At 50.2% G+C, this 22,403-nt stretch overlaps 1 protein-coding gene across 6 annotated transcripts in view; it reads left to right on the top strand.

Annotated features, from left to right (window-relative positions):
* COBL (cordon-bleu WH2 repeat protein) overlaps positions 1–22,403 on the top strand; it is a 273,215-nt gene that overhangs the window by 151,303 nt on the left and 99,509 nt on the right. For all 6 annotated transcript variants that reach the window (XM_045494295.1, XM_045494296.1, XM_045494300.1 and 3 more), the window contains one exon: positions 8,493–8,675. In XM_045494295.1, coding sequence (XP_045350251.1) covers positions 8,493–8,675 — 183 coding nt within the window. The remainder of the gene's footprint in view (positions 1–8,492; positions 8,676–22,403) is intronic.

Below are 22,403 nucleotides of genomic sequence, written 5' to 3'. Positions count from 1 at the left end.
TTCAGCTGAGGTCACAATCTCATGGGCCTGAGACTGGGCCCAGCGTCAGGCTCTGTGCTGAGTGTGGAGCCTGATTGGGACTCTCTCGCTCGCCCTCTGCCCCGTTCCCCTGCTCGTGTGCTCTAAATCAGTAAGTAAATAAATATCTGTGGCAAAATCAACTGTCACGGTGTTGGTCTCATTTTGAGCAGAGACACGGATCCTTGTCTCCTCCCAGATGTGTGTGTGAGACAGGATCAAGTTATCACTGTGCTCTGAATGTAATAAATGACCTAAGTGAATATCAGGGGTGTTGGGGATACACAGAGTTCAGCGTTGTCTCTGACCTGACTTTTCCGGTGGACAGCAGCCTGTCAGGTGGAGCATACAGCCCACAGCGTGAGGCCCCGTGAGGTCTTGGTGTGAAGGCTGGGTTCACTTCGTCCCTTTTTCTCTCCATTATCCATGGCTTTTTCCTTCATGATTTATCGGGCTGAACTCCTAGGAGAAAAAGTCCTGAAAACCATGACTGTAGTAGCCAAAATATGGATTGGGGTGCCCACCATTAGAGAAGGGCAAGACTCATTCCCCTACCAAAAAAAGGGGGGGGGCTCGATTTTTAAAAAAAGATGTTATTGACCCATTTGGACCAGAACAGGAAACCAGATCCCTCTTGCAGGAAAGCTGTGGTCTGTCCCTCATGGAACTTTGCCACTTTGTAGCAGAATAGCCCCTAAATTGTAATAAGACATGGGCCAGGCTGTATGAACTCTGAGCTGTACAGATTATCCTGGTTTTCCTTTTTACTTAATATTGATGAGTCAGCATTGTATTTTTTTTTTTAATTTTTTTAATGTTTATTTTTGAGAGATTGACAGAGTATGAGCAGGGGAGGGGCAGAGAGAGAAGGAAGCAAGGAATCTGAAACAGGCTCCAGGCTCTGAGCTGTCCACACAGACAGCGGGGCTCGATCTCACGAACCACGACATCATGACCTGAGCTGAAGTCAGACACTCAACTGACGGAGCCTCCCAGGCGCCCCAGTGAGTTAGCATTTTAAACGATGTCCGACCTTGTTTTCCTCCCAGGTTATTCTGTGGATTGTTTTCGATATTCTGTGTCCAAATCCAGAAGTGAGGAAAGAAAGAAGCTAAGAGTTAAACCACAGATATCTGTGGACTTGTCACATATCGCTCTTATGTTGAGGTACATTCCCTCCATAGTCACTTTGTTGAGAGTTTTTATCAGAAATGGACGTTGGCTTTGTCAGATGCCTTTTCTGCGTCTACGAGGATGATCCTATGACCTTTATCCTTCGTTTTGTTGTGGTGTATCACATGGACTGATTTGTGTGTGTTGAACCATTCTTGCCTCCCTGGAATAAATCGCACTTGATCATGCTGTATGATCCTGTTAACGTATTGTTAATTTCAGTCGGCTCTTGTTGTGTTGAGGACTTTTGTATCTGTGTTCATCATACTGAATGGTGAAAAACTGAAAGGCTTTCCTCTAAGATCAGAAAAAGACGAGGATGCCCTCCTCTGCACGTTTATTCAACAAGGGACTGGAAGTCACAGCAGTTGGCAAGAAAGAGAAAGAAAAAGCATCCAAATTGGGAAGGAAGAAGTAAAACTGTCACTATTTGCAGATGACATGATATTATATAGAGAAAACCCTGAAGACACCATAAAAAAAAAAAAAAAACAACTGTTGAAACTAGTCAATAAATTCAGTAAGGTTGCAACATACAAAATCAATATACAGAAATCTGTGGCATTTCTATACACTAATAAAAAACTGTCGGGAAGAGAAATTAAGAACATAATCCCATTTACAATTGCACCAAAAGGAACAAAATAGCTACAAATAAATTTAACCAAGGAGGTGAGAGATCTACATGTTGAAAATTATAAGACCTTAATAAAAGAAATTGAGGAAGACAAATATCTCATGCTCATGGATTGCAAGAATCAATATTGTTAAAATGTCCATACTATCCAAAGCAATGTCTGTCAAGATTCCAATCACATTTCTCAAAGAAATAGAACAAATTGGGGTGCCTGGGTGGCGCAGTCGGTTAGGCATCCGACTTCAGCCAGGTCTCGCGGTCCGTGAGTTTGAGCCCCGCGTCAGGCTCTGGGCTGATGGCTCAGAGCCTGGAGCCTGTTTCCGATTCTGTGTCTCCCTCTCTCTCTGCCCCTCCCCCGTTCATGCTCTGTCTCTCTCTGTCCCAAAAATGAATAAACGTTGAAAAAAATTAAAAAAAAAAAAGAAATAGAACAAATAATCATAAAATATGTAGAGAACCACAAAAAAAAAAAAAAAAAAAAAAAAAAAAACAACGAAAAACACCCGAACAGCCAAAGGAATCTTGAGAAAGGAACAAAGCTGGAGACATCGCGGTATTTGATTTCAAACCGTATTACAAAGCTATGGTAATGAATACAGTATAACATTAGCATAAAAGCAGATGCATAGACCAGTGACACAGAATAAAGAGCCCAGAGAGAAACCCATGCACGTATGGTCAATTAATTTACAGAGGAGCCAAGAATATACAATGGGAAAAGGATAGTGTCTTCGGTAAACAGTGTTGGGAAAACTGGACCACTCTCTTACACGTACACACAGATTAACTCACAATGGATTAGAGACTTGAACTTAAGACCTGAAACCATAAAACTCCTAGAAGAAAACATAACCAGGAAGGAAGCTCTTTGACGTCGGTCTTGGTGATGAATTTTTGAACCTGACAAAAGCAAAAATAAATAAGTGGAAAGACATCATACTAGAGAAGCTTCTGCTCAGTGAACGAAGCTATCGACAAAGTGAAAGGACAGTCTGCTGAATGGCAGAAAATACTTGCAAATCATCTACTTGGTAAGGGGCTAATACCCAAAATCTATAAAGAACTCATACAGCTCAATAATAAAAACCCAAACAATCCAATTATATAGTGGACAGAAGATCTGAATAGCCATTTTTGTTTTCAAAGAAGACAAAGAGGGGTGCCTGCACGGCTCAGTTAAGTACCTGCCTTTGGCTCAGGTCATGATCTCACAGTTCTTGAGTTTGAGTCCCACATGAGGCTCTCTGCTATCAGCACTGAGTCCGCCTCAGATCCTCTGTCTCCCTCTCTCTCTGCCCCTCACTTGCTCTCTCTCTCTCTCTCTCTCTCTCTCTCTCTCAAAAATAAATGAAACATTAAAAAAAAAAAAAAGACATCCAGATGGCCAACAGGTACATGAAAAGATGCTCGGCATCACTCATCATCAGGGAAATGCAAATCAAAACCACAATAAGATATCACCTCACACCAGTCAGAGTGGCTATTACTAAAAAGACCAGAAGTAACAAGTTTAGGTATGGGGAACAGGGAACCCTCGTGCACCGTTGGTGGGAGTGGAAACTGGTACAGCCACTGTGGAAAACGGTATGGACGTTCCTCACAAGGTTAAAAAACAGAACTGCCGGGCGATCTAGCAATTCTCCTTCTGGGCATTTATCCGACGAAAATGAAAACACTAGAGCAAAAAGATATATGCACCCCTGTGTTCATTGCGATGATGTCACTTACAATAGTGAAGATACCGAAACAGCCTAATAACCCATAGATCTGCAGATGGACGTGTAAAGACACTGTTCTAATATATTTATATTTATATCTATATATGCGCAGCGGAATGTTGTTCCGCCTTAAAAAAAAAGAATGAAATCTTGCCACCCGCGACCAAATGGATGGACCTCGAGGGCGTCGTGCAAAGTGAAATAAGTCAGAGAGAGAAAGGCAAGTACTGCATGGTCTCTCTTATATGCAGAACCAAAAACAAAACAAAAAAACAACAAAAGAAACACACACCAAAAACAAAAAAAACAAAAAACAAAAAAACGCCTGATTGCCAGGGGAGGCAACCAGGGAGGAGGGTGGAGAAGTGGGTAAAGGGAGTCAAAAGATAAAAAAGGAAGAAAAAAAAATCTGAAAAACCACAGATATCCTCTGGGCAGCGAAAATATTCGAAACATTTTGGCTGCCCATGGGTTGAAGGTTGAGCAATGCTACTGAATAGCAGAGTTCATGGGCGGTGCCGATAGACCCAGGTCTCATGGACCCTGAGATTGGCCTGCCTGTGAGTGTGAACAGTGGGGTGTTGGGAGAGATCTGTGTGGCCCATATAGGGCAGACTGGAGCTAAATAAACCTGTGGTGTCAAAATCCAGAGGTGTTCCAGACACAGACAGACAATGGATCATGAGAAGCATGTTGTTGTCCAGGATAACAGAGACCCCAGCTTGCAGGGGCCTGGGATGGGGTGTGCCCTGGGCTTATGGCTTTTTTTTTAATTTTTTTATTTTTTTACATGTATTTACTTTTGAGAGGCAGAGACAGAGTGTGAGCGGGGGAGGGGCAGAGAGAGAAGGAGACACAGAATCCGAAGCAGGCTCCAGGCTGCGAGCTGTCAGCACAGAGCCTGACACGGGGCTCGAACCCACGAACCGTGAGGTCATGACCTGAGCCGAAGTCGGGCACTTAATTGATGGAGCCACGCAGGAGCCCCATGGGCTTCTGGGTTTCTGCTAAGGCCATCTTACTTGGCTCTCACGAGGTCACGCTTAACCAAAAATGCTCACTGGAGGAGAAGGAAACCAACTGTAATGTGACAGAAATATGCTAGATCTTAACAGCAATTTGAAGTCCATGGAATGTAAAATAAAATTTTACGTTTATTTATTTATTTTGAGAGAGAGAGAGAACAAGGGGGGAGGGCCAGAGAGAGGGGGAGAGAGAATCCCAAGCACCATCAGTGAGATCATGACCTGAGCTGAAACCAAGAGTTGGGCACTTAACCGACTGAGCCATCTAGGTGCCCCAGGATTTCCCTCTTTAAAAGATGAGCATTCCTGCCTGTGTGTGTGCGTTGGGCTGTGTGTCGGGAGAACTGTGTTGGGTTCCTCCCCGAGATGTCAGAGTGCTAAAGGGGCAATAGGATTATGGGATTAAAACCTGAAACCCACATGCAACGGGTGACCTGTAAAATACTTTTCGGGGCGTATTCTGCACAGAGCTTCCCAAAAAAATGCATCTAAAGGTCAGAGGTGAGTTCACAGCCGTGTTGAGTGATCAGTCAGGCACACATAGTTGTGGCGAGGGCTGAGGACAAGAGGAATTAGAAGTCCTGGGTCTAGACAGGGTGGAGTGAACAGAAGCGGTTATAGCAGCAGCGTTGTGAAATGCCTGGTCCCGAATGTCACGCTTGTGGGATGCCAGACGGGGCCATGCGTGCTTCAGAGGTCACCACGGGCAGATAGCTGATAGATAGTTTTTCACAAGCTTTAACAAACCTCCAGGACACGTGCTTGCACTTCCCTTGCCCTGGGGGTATCAGAGAGAGCCAGCCATGGACAAGAGGGGCGCCTGGGTGGCTCGGTTGGTCGAGCGGCTGACTTTGGCTCAGGTCATGATCTTGCGGTTCGTGGGAGCCCCACATCAGGCGCACTGCTGTCTGCGTGGAGCCCGCTTCGGATCCTCTGCCTTCCTTTCTCTTGGCCCTCCCTCGCTTGTGCTTGCTCTCTCAAAAATAAATACTTTTTAAAAATTAAAAAAAAAAAAAAGTTTATGGACAAGAAAATCTGAGTCTCAAAAATTTTCTCAGGGAAGGGAATGATAGTAAACTTGGCAGAACAGAATAGGATTTGAGTCTGAGTGCGGATAATACTGGGCTTTTGCCCAGTGGGCTTCCTTTACATATTTATTTTACTTACTCTGTTTTAAGTAAGCTCTCCGCCCAACGTGGGGCTTGAACTCACGACCCTGAGATCAAGAGTCGTATGTTCTACTGACTAGCCAGCCAGGCGCCCTGCTAAATACTTATTTTAAATACAGAGATCCTGTCATTCAGATAAAAGCTCCCCCACACGCTCCTTTTATTTATTCTTTATGTTTTTAGAGAGGGAGAGTGTGTGCAAACAGGGGAGAGGGCAGAGAGGAAGAGAGAGAGAGAGAGAGTCTCCAGGCTCAGCACCCAGCCCGACACGGGGCTCCATCCCAGGACCCTGGGATCACGACCTGAGCCGAAATCAAGAGTCAGACCCTCAACCAACGGAGCCACCCAGTCGTCCCCCACCAGCTCCTTTTATAAAACCTGAGAGCAGAGTTGTCCAGAGGCTCTCAGCCATCCATTCATTCGTTCCCACAAACACTGGCTCCGGCGCCTTCCGCACCAAGGAGCTGTCAGGAGCTGGGGAAACGGGGACCAATCGCTGCCCCCATGGGTCCCACATTGTAACGGGAGCGACAATAAGTAAATAAGTAAATAAGTAGAACAAAACTACTGGTACCCAGTTTTACAGGAGGTAAACTGAGGCAGAGAAGACTCCAGAGGCATGTCCAAGCTCACGCGGGAGAGGCAGGACTCGAACCCGGACGGCGTGTGGGCTGACCTCCCCGCTGCGCAGCCCCTGGTGTGCAGTACACCCCGGGCACCGGTTCTGGGGGGGGGAGTGTTGGCCGGGGGGGCAGGGAGAGGTGCCAGGGGAGAGCCTGGCTTCTATCTTGTTACGCATTTGAAATCAGAGTGTTGGTTCTCTAAGCCTCCGCCTGCACTAACGCTTACGTGATCGGGTTAAGCAGACCCTAGGAGGGGTAAAGATTTAAAACACCTATGTGTCGGGGCACGTGGGTGACTCAGTCGATGAAGCGTCCGACTCCGGCTCAGGTCATGATCTCATGATCTGTGGGTTCGAGCCCCACTTCGGGCTCTGGGCTGACAGCTCAGTGCCTGGAGCCTACTTCTGATTCTGTGTCTCCCTCTTTCTCTTCCCTGCCCCCCAAAAGATAAATAAGCATTAAAAAAAAAGTCTGTGCCCTTTAGCCTGCCAGCCCCCCCATATACACCCAGCAGGCGGGGCTGCTTTGTGAAAACTCCTAAGTAGCATTGTGGCTTGCGTTTATTTTCGGTGTAGATCTCTGCCACGGAGTACTGCGTTCCCTGGTCACAGCCTCCGTGGCAAGCCATTTATCTCACACGGCCTTTTGGTGGTGACCCGTGAAGGGTTTGAAGAAACCTAAGCCCCTTCTTGGCAGCCGGTGACATACTTCTCACGACGGCAGAGACCCTGTTAGAAAGTGAGGGAGGGCGACAGTAAAGTGACCCCCAAATGGAAAAGGTGCTTTGACACCGGGAAACAAAGCAGGTGACTCCATAAAGCTTACGCAGAGGTTTGTGTTTTGTGTTTAATATTTAACTTTTTTTAAAAAAGTTTATTTGTTTCTTTTGAGAGACAGAGCATGGGTGCATGGGAGGGGCAGAGAGAGGCGGGGGGAGAGAGAGAATCCCAAACAGGTTCTGCACTGTCAGCACAGAGTCCCAGGTGGGGCTCGAACTCACGACCCGTGAGATCATGAGCTGAGCCGAAATCAAGAGTCGGACGCTTAACTGACTGAGTCCCCCAGGCCCTCCTCTACAGTTTTATTCAGGGGACCTTCCTGGTGGGAGATCAGGTGGAGCCAATCCACAGCTGCTGCATAGTTACTCTCTGCAAAATCCAGACCTTACGCCACAGCTTTTATAGAGCGAGGGACGCACAGAGTAGGGGCGCCGTTGTGAGATCAGGGGGCTTTAATGCACCTAATCGGCAGCTACCCTTTAATGAGACCTTGCAGCCCCAGCTGAGCATCAGGAAGGGGAAAGATTGTGGCATCCCTGACAGATTCATGGGGGGCCAAAGCGAGCCTTCCCCTGTCCCAGCCTCCCTGAGGTCTCCAAGGGCCCTGGAACTGGCTGCGAGAGAGGTCATGTGAGCAGACATGACCCACCGGAGGGCCGGAGAGGGGGCTCAGTGCGGTCAGAGCTACAGACAGATTCCTCCGGGAGAAATGTACTTCTGGCCTGTGCCTTCCTCTGTTCAGCACCTACAAGCTCGTTCCGAAGACAGGTTCCGTTTCAAAGGACGCTGATTCACACTGCGGTCTGGTCAGGAGTGTTAAACGAGTCTAGCTGGTAAGGGTTCTTAGGGGTTTCAGAGGTCTGTCGTTTCCTTTGTGATTAAGAAAACAAACCTTTGTGGGGCGCCTGGGTGGCTCAGTCGCTTGAGCGTCCGACTTCGGTTCGGGTCATGATCTCGCAGTTTGTGGGTTCGAGCCCCGCGTCGGGCTCTGTGCTGACAGCTCAGGGCCTGGAGCCTGCTTCGGATTCTGTGTCTCCCTCTCTCTCTGCCCCTCCCCTGCTCGTGCTGTCTCTCTCTCTTTCTCTCTCTCAAAACTAAATAAACATTCAAAAGAAAAAAGAAAAGAAACCTTTGCAGCAGGAATGTGTCAATGGAGTGTCTCCCACCGCAGGGAAAATACGGGCTTTCGACTGAAAGTGAGCGTTTTGCTCAGGCCATTCAAGCCCAGCAGTGGACGTGTCCTACAGGCTCGGATGGGCGGTGTGGCACTTGGTTTTTAGGTCGGAGCACTCCTACACTGAGAAGTGACCTCACACCGATGAGAGTTTCTCTTTGTCCCCTTCCCCGCAGGGCTGCCTGACCACGCCCAACTCCCCGGCGGTGAATCCGCGTTCCATGACGTTGGGTCCATCCCTGTCGCTTGGCAACATCTCAGGGGTGTCTGTGAAGTCGGACATGAAGAAGCGTCGGGCCCCTCCGCCCCCGACGCTGCCCGGCCTGGGGCCACCAGTGCAGGACAAGGCCTCGGAAAAGGTAGGCGGAGGGCGGCTCCGGGGAGTGGTGGATCCGCTAAAAGGACCGGCGACTTCTCTGGAAGTTCCCTGTGTGCCCTACCTTCTGCAAATTTGTGGCTTTAGCGGGGAGAGTGTTTCGGTCGAATCTTTAAGCTTTATTTAGAAGTAAAAGTGAGGGGCGCCTGAGTGACTCAGTTGGTTGGGTGTCTGACTCTTGATTTCGGCTCAGGTCATGATCTCACAGTGTGTGAGATCGAGCCCCACGTCGGGCTCTGAGCTGAGTGGGGAACCTGCTTGAGAGTCTCTCTCTCCCTCTCTCTCTGTCCCTCCCCTGCTCATGCTTACTCTCTCTGTCTCTCAAATAAACATTTAAAAAAAGTAGAAGTAAAGATGAGATGCCACGCTCCTTCACGTGTGGAAGGTAGGACACCTCCTGTGCTCTCAGGCGTTCAAGGCCTGTGCTTGTTATTAGCATTTATTGTGTCTGCAGCATTAAAAGTTTGGGCGTCGTCATGATCGCTAAATGAGAAAATAGCGTGGTTCGGGGCACTGAAAGAAATCTGGAGTTTGTACGGGACAGGGATGATAGGTCGTAAAATATAGATGCCCCAAATACTTCAGATGCACAGGAGAGGAGGGAGGGCCTCTCACACTAAGTCACTTTCCACGTGATGGGACGTTTGCAGAGACCGTGTATGTAGGAAGCCACGGGTGCTAAGTTTATCATCAGAGCAACGTCACGCCTTTGCAAGGGGTTGTCACTACGTGTGGACCAGAAAGAGCCTTTGTCCTCAGCAGCTGGGGTCTGCACTGGGCTTCTGTCCTCCCGCGAGTCTGCCGCGGCGTGAAGCGCGATTGGAAATCCCAGGCCCTCCGTTCACAGGGGCCGGGACGCTCCTTGACCAAGCAGCTCCTGTTCTCGAGGCTTGGGATGATGCACGGTGAAACTGACATACAGGTTTCATCTTCTAAATGCATCCGTCCTCATTCAGGTGGGGGGAAGCAGGGACAGCACACGGTGTGGCCGGGATGGGACCGGACTTTGGAATCTTCTAGAAGCTGTGTTCTCCAAGGCTGACCGGCCGCGCCCACAGCTGGGCCTGCTCCACATGCATTCCAAGACTCCAGGCCACAGTAAGAATGCATTAGTGCTCACCAAGCGGGGAAGGTTCCCAGTGGCTGGCACCCCAGCTCCCTGGGGGGCGGGGACACCACGCTGCAAACAGGGACTTTATAGAACACACGTTAATTCTCTCACAGGGGCTTCATTTCCTGACTCTTGCCTTCTGCCTTAGCGTCCCCGGCCTGTCCATGCTTCGTGGAGGCGGAAAACTTCACACTGCTGCTACTCTGGGTTTGAACCCTTTTTTATTTATTTATTATTATTATTATTATTATTTTTTTTTTTTTTTTTTTTTTTTTTTTTTTTTTTTTTTTTTGCTTATTCATAAGATGGCTTTTCCTTAAAATAAACTAGAAACTAAGTCTGTACCTCCCAGATGGGAGGCTCAGTCTGGGGTCATGGTTAGAAGTTGCCTAAGTGGCTCTCTGGAGCAGTAGTCTTCTCAGATTCCTTCTTGCCTGGTTGTCTGTCTGTCCATCAGTCTTCATAAATCTTAATAAATCGTCCTCCGTCCTCACAGGTGTGAACTTTATCCCCAGGTCTCAGAGACCACCCCGCTCCCATCGACAGACCTTTCCATCCGTGCCTTAGCAATCTGTTGGAAAACCCTGACACAACATGTTTTAGAAGAAAATATTTTGATTTTTTGTGTTTCTTAAGCATTTTCTTTTTTTCTTTTTAATGTTTATTTTGAGAGAGCAAGAGAGACAGGGAGTGAGCGGGTGAGGAGCAGAGAGGGAGGGAGACACAGGATCCGAAGCAGGCTCCAGGCTCCGAGCCGTCAGCACAGAGCCCGACGCGGGGCTTGAACCCACGAACCACGAGATCGTGACCTGAGCCGAGGTCGGACACTTAACCGACGGAGTCATCCAGGCGCCCCTAGCATTTTCTAATGCTCCTAAGTTCTTCTGAGTTCTCCGGGATGTTTTAGCTGTCTTTTGTTACCAAGAGCGTTAGGTACAAATGCACCCCATTTGGTCGTACACTCGCAGGACTAAATGTGCAAATTGAACCCAAAGTTACTTCCTGTGCTTGTGTTGTGAAATGTAAACCTTTTCTGGGGTTTAGGATCTGAACTTTTTCATAACCCACAGACCATACTTCTAGCATTTAGTACTTTTCAGCCCCCTCCCTCTGGGGACATCAGTTTGCTTCTGATTGGGAGGGATGTTAGCACTGAAAACCGCAAGTTCCAGCATCATTATTACTTGAGGGCTGTTTGCAATGAGAATTGCGTTTCCTGATGTACTCGAAGGTTGATGCTGAACCCGATCAGCATCTTAAAAGTTCCTTCCGTCCGGAGAAGAGGTGTTCTCAGATTTTAACATGCTTCTCCAGAGTGGATAAAGTCTGCCCGAGTGGAAAAATGCATCGTAAATAGAGAATCAGGAATTCCCAGTGAAAAATAAATAGTTCTCTATACCCTGAAAAATGAACAGAGTTCCCTCTGAGGCAGTAAAAGCTTCTTACTAAAATCTGTTTTATTTGGCACAGAATGAGCGCAGAAATTGGCTCACAGAGATGCTCTCCTTTTTTAAGCATATGAGTGGCATATGGATTAGATTTAAGTATTTGCTGGGACCATATTTTTCCTTTTTAAATGAAAGGTATTTTGTTATTTACTAATTTCTGGGAAAGGAACCCAAAAGTGTATTGTCATCGTTGTCGGGTAAGAACGTCAGTTCCTTTTTCACCAACTTCCTTCCAGATAAAGATAAGATGTTTGTTTGGAAAACCTTAGTTGTTCCTAACACCGATGTCCTGAATGGAAAGGAAAGGCTTATTTTCAAGGACATGACTAGTTTGGGGAAAGGAGAATGCCTACATTTTCTTATTTTAGAAGAAAATATTTTATCTTTTTCTCTTATCATCTGGTCCGAAAAATTCAGGGTTCCCTTATTCAGGTCGTAGAAGGGGAATCATGTCAGACGAGTGTCAGTTCAGGGGACGCATTGTCCCCCAAATGCTGTCTTTGTATCAGCGTTTGTTACCTGTTTTTATACTCACGACGCGATCGCCAGTATTTGTTATTTCTAAAATACTTTCCGGAGAGACTTTCCCGGAAGGGGTAGGTAGAGCCAGTGAAAGAAATTAATGGTGTCCTTGAGCAAGCCTGTTAGCAGAGAAATTGGCAAGACGGGTCGAGAGACGTGTTATCTTTCCAGAGGAGACCGAATCTCTGTGCCAGACTTTCATCCCTCTTCCCGGTACCTCGAATGTAGTTCTAATTAAGTGGAACATTCAGACAGGAATGATACATATGTGAGGGCACCATACGCTGAGTCAGTAGTTTTCGAACTTGAGCGAGCATCAGAATCACCCCCAAAGGGCTTGTTAGAACACATTTTGCTTGGCTCCACCCTGAGGGTTTCTGATTCAGTAGGTCTGGGGCAGGGCCTGGGAATTTGTGTCCCAGCAAGTTCCCAGGCAAACCCCACTTTGAGAACCACCGCGCCGCAGAAACTCCACTGCCCCGATCCGCCCGCTCGGTGTAAATATCTTGAACGGGTCTGGAGAGTTCTTCCCGCAGAAGAGTTTCCCTGGAGATGAATGGATCTGTGCTCTGCAATAACGTCTGGGCACAGTTTGCCATAGTTTTAGCCGAGGCCTAACATTGGATGTTAAAATAAATAAATAGTTCTGGCTTCTTCTTGCCGGGACCCAGGGTGTGTTCGTGTGAGGGACAGAGGGATTGCCTGTCCCGGGTGGGATTTTTCTTCCCGTTTTACCTTTGAGATTCCCCAGGGTCATCACTGCACTCTGCTGTGTGCTGAGACGGCCTCACGCCTTGTCCTTGGCCCCGATCAAGGGCAGAGTTCTTGCCTGCTGCGCCTACCTGGGGGTCAGAGCCCCCTTTGTATGCCAGGTCTCAGTATCTATCCCCAAGGAGGGTGGTCTCTTGTCTCTTGCACACATGTGCCCCCCTCTGGGCTGTGGATCAGCACAGATCTGAGATGACGCGTGGGGCCGCGGACACAAGTGCCTGCGTGGGCACCCCCTCCACTCACTCTCTGGTCCTCAGTTTCCTCCTCTGCAAAATGGGAACAGCCGAGGCAGCCTTCCCGGGTACATGATGTACAGGCCAGACCACGGGCCGTGCAGTTGCCTCCTGGGGTTAACATCCCAGCTCTGTCTGCCCTGGTCCTGTGGCCTTGGTGAGTCCCGCAGCAACTACCTCGCCATCCCCCTAGGTGTGCAGACAGCACAAGAGCCCTTGTGAGAGCCAGGCATCGGGAATGGAAGAGCCTGAGGCAGGGAGGAGTGGCCAGTGGGAACGGTGGCTCTGTGCCCTGGCCAGGCTCCTGCGTTAACCAAGTGGCAGATTAAATTTAAAACTCAATGGGGCGCCTGGGTGGCGCAGTCGGTTAAGCGTCCGACTTCAGCCAGGTCACGATCTCGCGGTCCGTGAGTTCGAGCCCCGCGTCAGGCTCTGGGCTGATGGCTCAGAGCCTGGAGCCTGTTTCTGATTCTGTGTCTCCCTCTCTCTCTGCCCCTCCCCCGTTCATGCTCTGTCTCTCTCTGTCCCCAAAATAAATAAAAACGTTGAAAAAAAATTTAAAAAAAATAAAACTCAAACTCGTGAGGGCAGGGGCGGGGGGCGGGGGGGGCGCCTGGGTGGTTCAGTTGGTTAAGTGTCCGACTCGTGGTTTGGGCTCAGGTCATGATCTCACGGGTTTGGGGGTTCGAGCCCCACATCGGGCTCCGTGCTGACAGTGTGGAGCCTGCTTGGGGTTCTCATTCTCTCTCTCCCTGTCTGCCTATCTCTCTGCCCCTCCCCTGCTCGTGCTCTGTCTCTCTCAAAATAAATAAATCAACTTAAAAAAAAAATCAAACTCTGTGTTGCCGTAAACACCAAAGGCGATGTGAAACAAGACCACACCCTCGTGCTGGCTTTGCCCCCACGTCAGGCACAAACTGTGAATACACCTCGTTCACAGGTCCACATTTTCAGAGTTTATTGGGGGGCCGTTGCTCATCCTTTTAAGTCTTTGGAGGCCCTCCTTGAGAGGAACAAGAATAGAATACTGTCCCGTGATCTGTGCTTACGTGACTCAGTTTACCCATTCAAGATGGAAAGAATCCCGTAAATCACGCCTGCCGATATCTGCCTCTTAGAACGCTCTGCGGGTCACGGACAGGCGTATTTCGCTTTTGTCTGTCAGTTGATTAAAAACAACTTGTGGGAGTTTTCTAGAAAATGCTGTGTGGTCTCATTTGAGTTCTCCTTTTCCACAAATGCAGAAGAAACGGCTCTTCCCTAATTTTTTCAGTCGGCACATGGTTCTTTTATGCCCGCTTTTATGCCGAAGACAACTCTGAATCCTTTTTCATCGTAAGGACAAGGAATTCAAAAAGTATTTTAGTTATCCGGGCTCTCTTTTGTCCTGTAGCACTTGAATTATGGCATTCATCGTGGAAAGCGTTCAACACCAGACAATTCCAGTATGACAGCCACATGTCTACACCATCTCAAGTTTGTTGCATTGGGACTAAAACCACTGGTGGGGATAGCCGTTAAAATGAGAGATCGGGAGGGGCACCTGGGTGGCTCAGTCGGCTGAGCGGCTGACCTCGGCTCAGGTCACGATCTCGTGGTTCACGAGTTCGGGCCCCACGTCGGGCTCTGTGCTGACAGCTCGGAGCCTGGAGCCTGCTTCAGATTCTGTGTCTCCCTCTCATTAAAAAAAAAAAAAAAAAAATTAATGAGAGATGAGGAGGCTGGTGTTGCAATCAGTTATTAGTATAGCCCAAAAAAGATTTTTCCGTGAAAAATGGCTTACGAGTTCAATAAATACGTCCACACCCTGCACTTAAGAGTATGAATTGACCCTCATTCCTTGGATATCTCAGTGCAGCGTTTTGTACTGTGTGAATAATTCGGGCAATCTGCACACGTTAGAAATCAGGGGAAAGTGTTACTACTTGAGATTCCGTATGAGAATCAGGTACCTAGAATGTTACAGGACGTTGTAACCCTTTGCTGACCGCACCCCCAACGACACACTTCATCCAGAACTGAAGTGTGCATCTGACCATCGCCAAACTCACAGTCCGTTTCTGTGGTGGCGCGTCGGATCATTCCGGAATGTTCCTGACCTCCCTCTGCTTCCCGGTCCATAGCAGAGAGAAGGCCCCAGCGATGTAGCCTCAGGAACCCTTGTTGGGGGGGCGTCCCCACCGAGCAGGGTCACGGACCAGAGTGGGCTCCAAGCGTATTCTCCTCTCTGCTGTTAGGACTGACGGTTGCTGCTTATTAAATCAAACGTCCGCAAGGGTGTTGAGGTAAATGGAAGCCCTGTTCCCGCAGGGCCATTTCCACTGTCCCCCTGGAGTGGGGACTCCTCCGAGTTCCCTGTCACCTGCCTCTTGCTGGTTGTTAACTTGTTTCTGGCAAAGGGGATGATGCCTGGAGACTTTTAAAAAATTATTCTTTGTGGGGCACCTGGGTGGCTCAGTCGGTTGAGTGTCGGACTCTTGATCTCAGCTCCTGTCATGATGTTCCAGTTCGTGAGATCAAGCCCCACGTTGGGCTCTGTCCTGACAGCGTGGAGACTGCTTAGGATTCTCTCCCTCCCTCTCTCTCTGCCCCTCCCCTGCACATATGCCTGTGTGCCCATGCTCTCTCTCTCTCTTTCTCAAACTAGATACACATTTAAAAAAATTATTCTTCATACTAATCAAAGACCTTTGATGACCTCCAGCACATGGGTGGTGCTCACATGAGCGATGGCTCAGCCTTGGCCTCCTGGAGCGCTGTGCTGGCCAGAAAGGATTCAGAGCAGAGAAGAGTGGTCCCTTCGATACGCCCCATGTGCCAGGGACCCAGGAGAGGAGGGGCCCCACCTGGACTGATCCCCCATATAAGATGAGGGGGAAGGTCTATAGACCCACATCTGTCCCTCACGTGCCACACCCCCTGTCCAAGAGCCCTGATCCCGAAGGCAGCCACCTCTCCCATACCTGTCTTAGCACCCTGGTCCAGGGGCTCCCACCCGCCTGGGATGACCCACATTGCAGTAGTGGCCTCTTCTTGGGTCACCGTGTCCGCTCCTGTCCTCCTGCCCCTCTACACCACTGCTAGAGCAACACTGGTCCAAACACAAGTGGGGGCCCGTCTCCCCTTTGCATCATCACCCTGGGGCATGACCTGAGTTCTTACCTCCGCCCGCAGCCTCCAGGTCTGGGCTCAGCGCCTCCCCTGTGCCCTCACCGCGCCTCCCAGAGGAGTCCACGACTTGTCCTCACCGCGGGGCCCCGTCACATTCTCCCCTCACCCGTACCCTGCTTGGAGGCCGCTTCGCCGGCCAGGCCTCCCTCACCCCTCCACCCGCCGGTCACAGTCTGCTCCGTGTCCCATTCTCATCTGTGTTTCTTCCAGCATCTAACCCGTAAGCCCAGAGGCAGGGGACTTAGTGTCTCTGCTCCCTGCCATGTCTCTGGCGTCTGATGCCGTGCCGCTGTATCAGCAAGCGTTTATGTTCATTCACTTTGCATTTCCGTGATTCACTTACCAGGCGTGGAAAGATGGGTCCCCTAGAAGTGAAAGACACTGGTTGCAATATGTATGTGAAGAACTAACGAATGCCCTGCTCGCAGAGCCTACTTTAGAAAGGGCGACAACTTGGCCATAAGCCTGCAGAGTTCGCTCGTCACTACGGGAAAAGACGGTCGGTGAGACCCCAACAGGGCAGCCTTCTGCCGGATCCCAGAGCTAGAAGTGACCGTACGGTGGGGATGCAGGAACCCCGTGCAGAGACAGTCACGCCGCCACGTAAATTGTGGACTCACCCCTCACGGCCATCCTGGCCAGCTTGCTGGTCACGATGGCCCTTCGTCAGTTGAGTTGAGGAAACCGAGCCGGTCCAGGCCTTACCACAGGTCAGAGACCGCGTAGGCAAGGGCTCTCACCGGCCGCACGTCCTGCACCGTGTGTGGCCCTTCTTGGGAAGACCGGGCCCCGTCCCCCCACCTGCAGAGGCAGCGCGGAAGAGGTGGACGCACTTGGAGAGGGCCGCGTTCCCTCTGTGACTTGGTAAGAGGCAAACAGACCTTGGAGAGGAAGGCGTGTGCGCATTGAGCTGGGGAGTCCTGTGGCCTGGGGACCCGTCCCAGGGTTTGGATATACGTCCCATTACAAACCGCGAGTAGGTACCAGGCTTTCTCTCTGGTGTGGCTGGAGGCTTTCCACCTCCCTACTGTTGACTGCCCTCCACACTGGAATGTTCTGGAATACCACAGGAGGGCCCCACTTCTTTCCCATGCTGCACTGCCTGTCCCTCCTCTGTGTAGGGCTGCAGACTAGTAACTCAGAGCATCCCCCCCACCCCACCCTGGGCCACTCAGGGCATCCCTGTGGCCCCTTAACCCTCCAGGTTACCCTGAAGGAAGCCCCTCCCTCCCTCCCTCCCTCCCTCCTCCCACCAGCTGAGCCCTCTCCTTGCGCAGACAGGAAAGGACTTTGCCCTGGAAGGCTCCCCCCATGGCAGGCCTTTCTTTCTGGCCTCTTCTGTGTGTGTGCCCCTGAGCCTGTTTTTTTTTTTTTCTTTGTTTTTTTTTAATATTTTTTAAAGATTTTGTAAAATTTATTTGTCTTGAGGGAGGGAGAGAGAGAGCATGAACAGGGGAGGGGCAGAGAGAGAGGGAGAGAGACAGAATCCCAAGTAGGCTCTACGCTGTCAGCGCTGAGCGCCACCTGAGGCTTGAACTCACAAACTGTGAGATCATGACCTGAGGGTGAAACCAAGACCCCACCCAGACGCCCCTGTCTCTGAGACTGTTGTGAGCGTTTCTTTATGAAATTCAGACGTCTTACTACTCAAACCAGAGACGCAGCAAGCACCCCTCCCCCACAAAATGCCCCCCAACCCTCTCCCCCCCCACCCCGTACCAAAGCAGGTGCAACAGGTGATTTCCCGTGGAAAGAAGAAGCACTTTCCCAACCACATCATCTTCTCCCCCCTAAAGGGCAAAACTTCCGTGATTTATTCCCTGCTGTTACGGTTTCTTTGGGGATAAAAACGGAGCCGTTCTCTGAGGCACATCATCCTGTGCGTTTGGGTTCTGGACAGCAGTCTGACTGGCTTGGGGGTTGGGCATTCACCTCTCCGTGGGCATGATGAGCCATGCCCCGGCATCGTGACTTGGAGTGCGTTTTACGGCATTCGTGATTTTAAAGTCCACCCGCATTGTAGGGACCGCTCGGCCTTAGCTCTCCTCAGGGAGCCCCTTAGCAGAGGTCAGTAACTGCCACTACATGGGAGACTGCTGGTGACAAGTTCAGGATCCACCACCCCTATCCCTACGGCCTTGAGGACCCAGCGTATACTTGGCCATCCATTTGGCCGAATCCCCGCGGGGAACGGTGTCTCGATCTCCGGTGCGTCCCAGCCCCACGCACAAGGCCTGGCACCCAGTGGCCCGTGAGTGAGCATTTTATAAACAAAAGAGCGAGGGCTCAGTGGGAGAAGAGCCAAGGAGAGCATGGCCTCATCTTCGGTGGTGATGAATGAGTCGTTGTCTCTCTGGGAGGTCTCTGGGGACACACACACGGGGAGATGGACCTGTGTGTTGACTTACACGGTATGCCGTCCAGCTGGAGGCTTGGGTGCACGGGGCAGCTAGACAGGAGGCCTTCTGGGATCCGCAGTGATCTTCAGTGAGATGACATTCAGGGGTAGGAGGGTTTCGGCGTCTCCGGTGGCCCCTAGATCCATCACTCCTGTGCTCCCTGCACTGTAGACCCTGGACACGCGTAACCCCAGACCCGGGTCCCATTGAGGCCCCTCGGTGGGCCCCAATCCAAGGCTGACCCTGGGGCCCCTAGATTTCTGGGGCAAGAATGGAGGTGGGGGTGGAGACCTCGCTAAATGGTTGCACCCGAGGAAAAGGCACAGCTATTTTGGAGGTGCTGGCAGAGTTTACGGCAGCCTTAGCCTAAATTCACAGAAGTGTGACGAGGGGGCAAGGTAGCAATGGCCCCATACTGCTCAACTGGAGTGACTATGTCACTCACATATTTTAAGAGAAAAAAAGTCTTTTTCTAAACGCCAAAAGAACATTGTAGAAACTGAAGAGTCTGGGGCTTACCGGCCCTTATTAACACAATAGCAGAAATTGGAATATTTAAGCCAAGAAACGTAAAGCCTCACGGGATGTGACAAGTCCCTGTCCTGGGCTGGGGCTGTGTCCGCAGGACAGGACGGGGGACCGGCATGTGGGAATTCCAGAATCGTTCGTGTTTGTGGAACGCGGGAAAGAACCTTCCGTCTGGCAGAGTTGGGGTGCCCGAGTGATAATTATGGGGAAACCCCACGTGGCAGTTAGATGCCGTGTCGGCTTATGCTGGCCTGTAGCAAGTCAGGACTCTGTCTGGTCCCGCTCTTGTGGGGACTCCTGTCTCCTTTTCATAGATGACGAGCACACGGAGAGTGAGTCACGGCAGTGAGGAAAACCAAAAGCTAGAACACTTTCTGGGGGAAAGCCTTCGTAGAATCCATAGTAGTTCAAACTTTCCAGGCACACTGCCCGCCTACCAGCTAAGTCAAAGGGTAACCAGTTAGCTAGGCTGCCTTGATGAAATACCATAGACTCGGGGGGCTTGAACAACAGAAACTGACTTCTTACAGTTCCAAGGCTGTTAGTCCAAGGTCAGGGTTCTGCTGAGGCCTGTCTCGGCTTATAGACAGACGGCCGTCTCCGGGCCACATCCTCACTCTATGCATGTCCTTGCTGCCTCTTCTTCTGGAAGGAATGTGGGAATCGCCTTAATGGCCTCATCTTAACATAATCACCTCTTTAAGAACCCTCTCTTCATATACAGTCCTGTATAGTCTAAGGTACTGGGGTTAGGGTTTCAATATACGTATTTGTGGTTGGTGGCGGGGAGGGAACCAAACTTAGCCCATAACAAAGGGAAGCTGAGTTTCTCTTTATGTGCCCTCAGTTTTCTTGGCCATAAGGAATTCAAGGGCAGGTAAGATTCGGTGCTTTAATTTTTTTTTTAATGTTTTATTTCTTTTTGAGACAGGGAGAGACAGAGCATGAACAGGGGAGGGTCAGAGAGAGGGAGACACAGAATCTGAAACAGGCTCCAGGCTCTGAGCTGTCAGCACAGAGCCCGACACGGGGCTTGAACTCACGGACCGCAAGATCATGACCTGAGCCAAAGTCGGCCGCTTTACCGACTGAGCCACCCAGGCGCCCCGGATTCGGTGCTTTAAAGGCTGTCAGTATTTCATTGGAGCAGACATCTTATGTCCCCAGATACCAGAGAACAGCCCTTGTCTGGGTAGATGATGGCACGTGGGTCCAATCCGTGGGAAATTCCCACTTGCAACACTGCTTTTTAAAAATTGTTTATTTTTGAGAGAGAGAGACAGAGAGAGAGCAAGTGGGGGAGGAGCAGAGAGAGACGGACAAAGAATCCGAAGCAGGCTCTGAGCTGACAGCACAGAGCCCGACGCAGGGCTCGAACTCACAAACCGCGAGATCGTGACCTGAGCAGAAGTTGGCCGCTTGACTGACGGAGCCACCCAGGCACCCCCGCACCCCTGTGTTTCATGATTCCCCCCCCTAATTCCCATGCCGGGGACCGAGGCTAGACAGGGTGAAGACATCACTTCCAGATTCTTTCCCAGCAGGTGACATGCAGATCAGGGATGAAGCCCTACCCAAGAAAGACTATCCACCCTGGCTGGTAGTGTTTCTACTGTTAAAGCAGCTGGGGATGGGGGCCATTGCGCCTGGCCCATGGTGTGCACCAGTATTCTCACCAGCAAAAGGATTTCCAGGACAGCTGGGCAGAGAAGGCACATCGTCCGTCCCCAGCCACCTGGTCCCAAGGTCAGCATTAAGACAGTTATAATGACCCAGCAATGGCCCAGTTCTTGCTGTGTTTCAGCTACGGTGCTAAGACCTCAGGTGCGTCATCTTTCACTTAATCTTCGCGATATCATCATGAAGTAGGGACTCTTGTGATCTTCATTGTACCAGTGAGGACGCCAAGGTTTACCAAGGTGACGTGAGATCACAGGGACGTAAGTAAGAGGCAGAAGTCCGGCCTGCCAGAGACATCTCTCCGGCAGGAGGTTCTCCTGCGTGGGCGCTGAACGGGATCAGAGGGAAACATGGCAGCCATCAGGTGGTTTGAGCGCGAGACGTGCGGGCTTGCTTCCTGGCCCTGAGCCCTCTGCGGGAGATGCGGTGGGTCAGGTCTCAGCAGGTGCTGGTGTATCATGCCAGTGCTGCCACCGTCATCTCTTGTGACATAGAGATTCTCAAACGGATAGGACGTTTGAAACGAAAAAGCACGCTCATTTACTCACCGTTGACAGGGAAGTCATGTGTTTGCTAGCGGAGAATGAAAACCCCAACATTAAACACAACTCTAGGGGCGCCTGGGTGGCTCAATCTGTTGGGTGTCTGACTCTTGATCCGGGCTCAGGTCACGATCTTGCAGCTTGTGAGTTCGAGCCCTGCGTCGGAGGCTGCTTGGGACTGTCTCTGCCCCTCCCCTTCTTGTACTCTTCTCTCGCTCGCTGGCTCAAAATAAATAAATACACCTGAAAAAAACAAACAAAACAAAACAGTGCTGAAGATCTCCTTGGAGGACATACTCATGCTCCATCGTGCACAGCCAATCCCCAGATTTTTCAAACAGAGCGAATTCAGGATTCCGAGCCATGGAGCTCTTTCTCGGCAGCCTCCTCTGCTTCTCATGGGGGTGATCCTGCAGTCAGAATATCTGGCGGAACCGGGACGGAATCAGTTCCCCTCCACCTGTGCCCTTTGTCAAGGAAATTAAGCAAAAGCGGCAGATGATTCATGAGGAATGCTAACCTGTCGTTCTCCAGGGGGAATGACCAAACCAGGGGTTTCCCAGTGCCGAACATACATAAGCTTGACTAGTCCAAAACCCATTTCAACTCACACTGGGGGCGCCTGGGTGGCTCAGTCGGTTGAGCGTCCGACTTCAGCTCAGGTCATGTTCTTGCAGTTCGGGGGTTCGAGCCCCGCGTCGGGCTCTGTGCTGACAGCTCGGAGCCGGGAGCCTGCGTCGGATTCCGGGTCTCCCTCCCTCTCTCTCTGCCCCTCCCCCGCTCACACTCTGTCTTCCTCTCTCTCAAAAATAAATAAAAATTTTTAAACTCATATCAAAAGACACGTATTCCCGTGCATCTCCTGCAGGCAGTGCCGAGGCTTGAACCTGTTATCTTACCAGTGAAGCCCGATGGTGGATCATCTGCTCACTTTTTGAGACACCACCTCTAGTGTTTGGCTTGACCCAGTTTGCAAAGATCTGTTTCTCTGCTCATACCGTGTGTTATGGGGCTTCAAAAGCCTTGACAGGAATGAAGAATAAAAGAAGCAGGACCGTGTAAGGTTCTTTCAGACCCAGTCCAACTTGATCTGTTTTCGAGTCAATGCTTGAAACAGTAACTGCGCATTTACCCTTCAAACGTTCCAGAGACAAAGCATACCTGCCCGTTAGTAAATCGACGAAACTGGCCCAGAACTAAATAGTGGATTTGTACGAATTCCCTTTGACCCACACAGCCACCTAGAGGTTTTGTTCAGATCCTAAAATACGGAGAAGCCAGTAACAAAAGGTATGATGGTGCAGAA

Source organism: Leopardus geoffroyi, chromosome A2 (genome assembly GCF_018350155.1).
Source record: "Leopardus geoffroyi isolate Oge1 chromosome A2, O.geoffroyi_Oge1_pat1.0, whole genome shotgun sequence".
NCBI classification, from domain to species: Eukaryota; Metazoa; Chordata; class Mammalia; order Carnivora; family Felidae; genus Leopardus; species Leopardus geoffroyi.
This window is presented reverse-complemented; position numbering and strand designations above follow the sequence as displayed.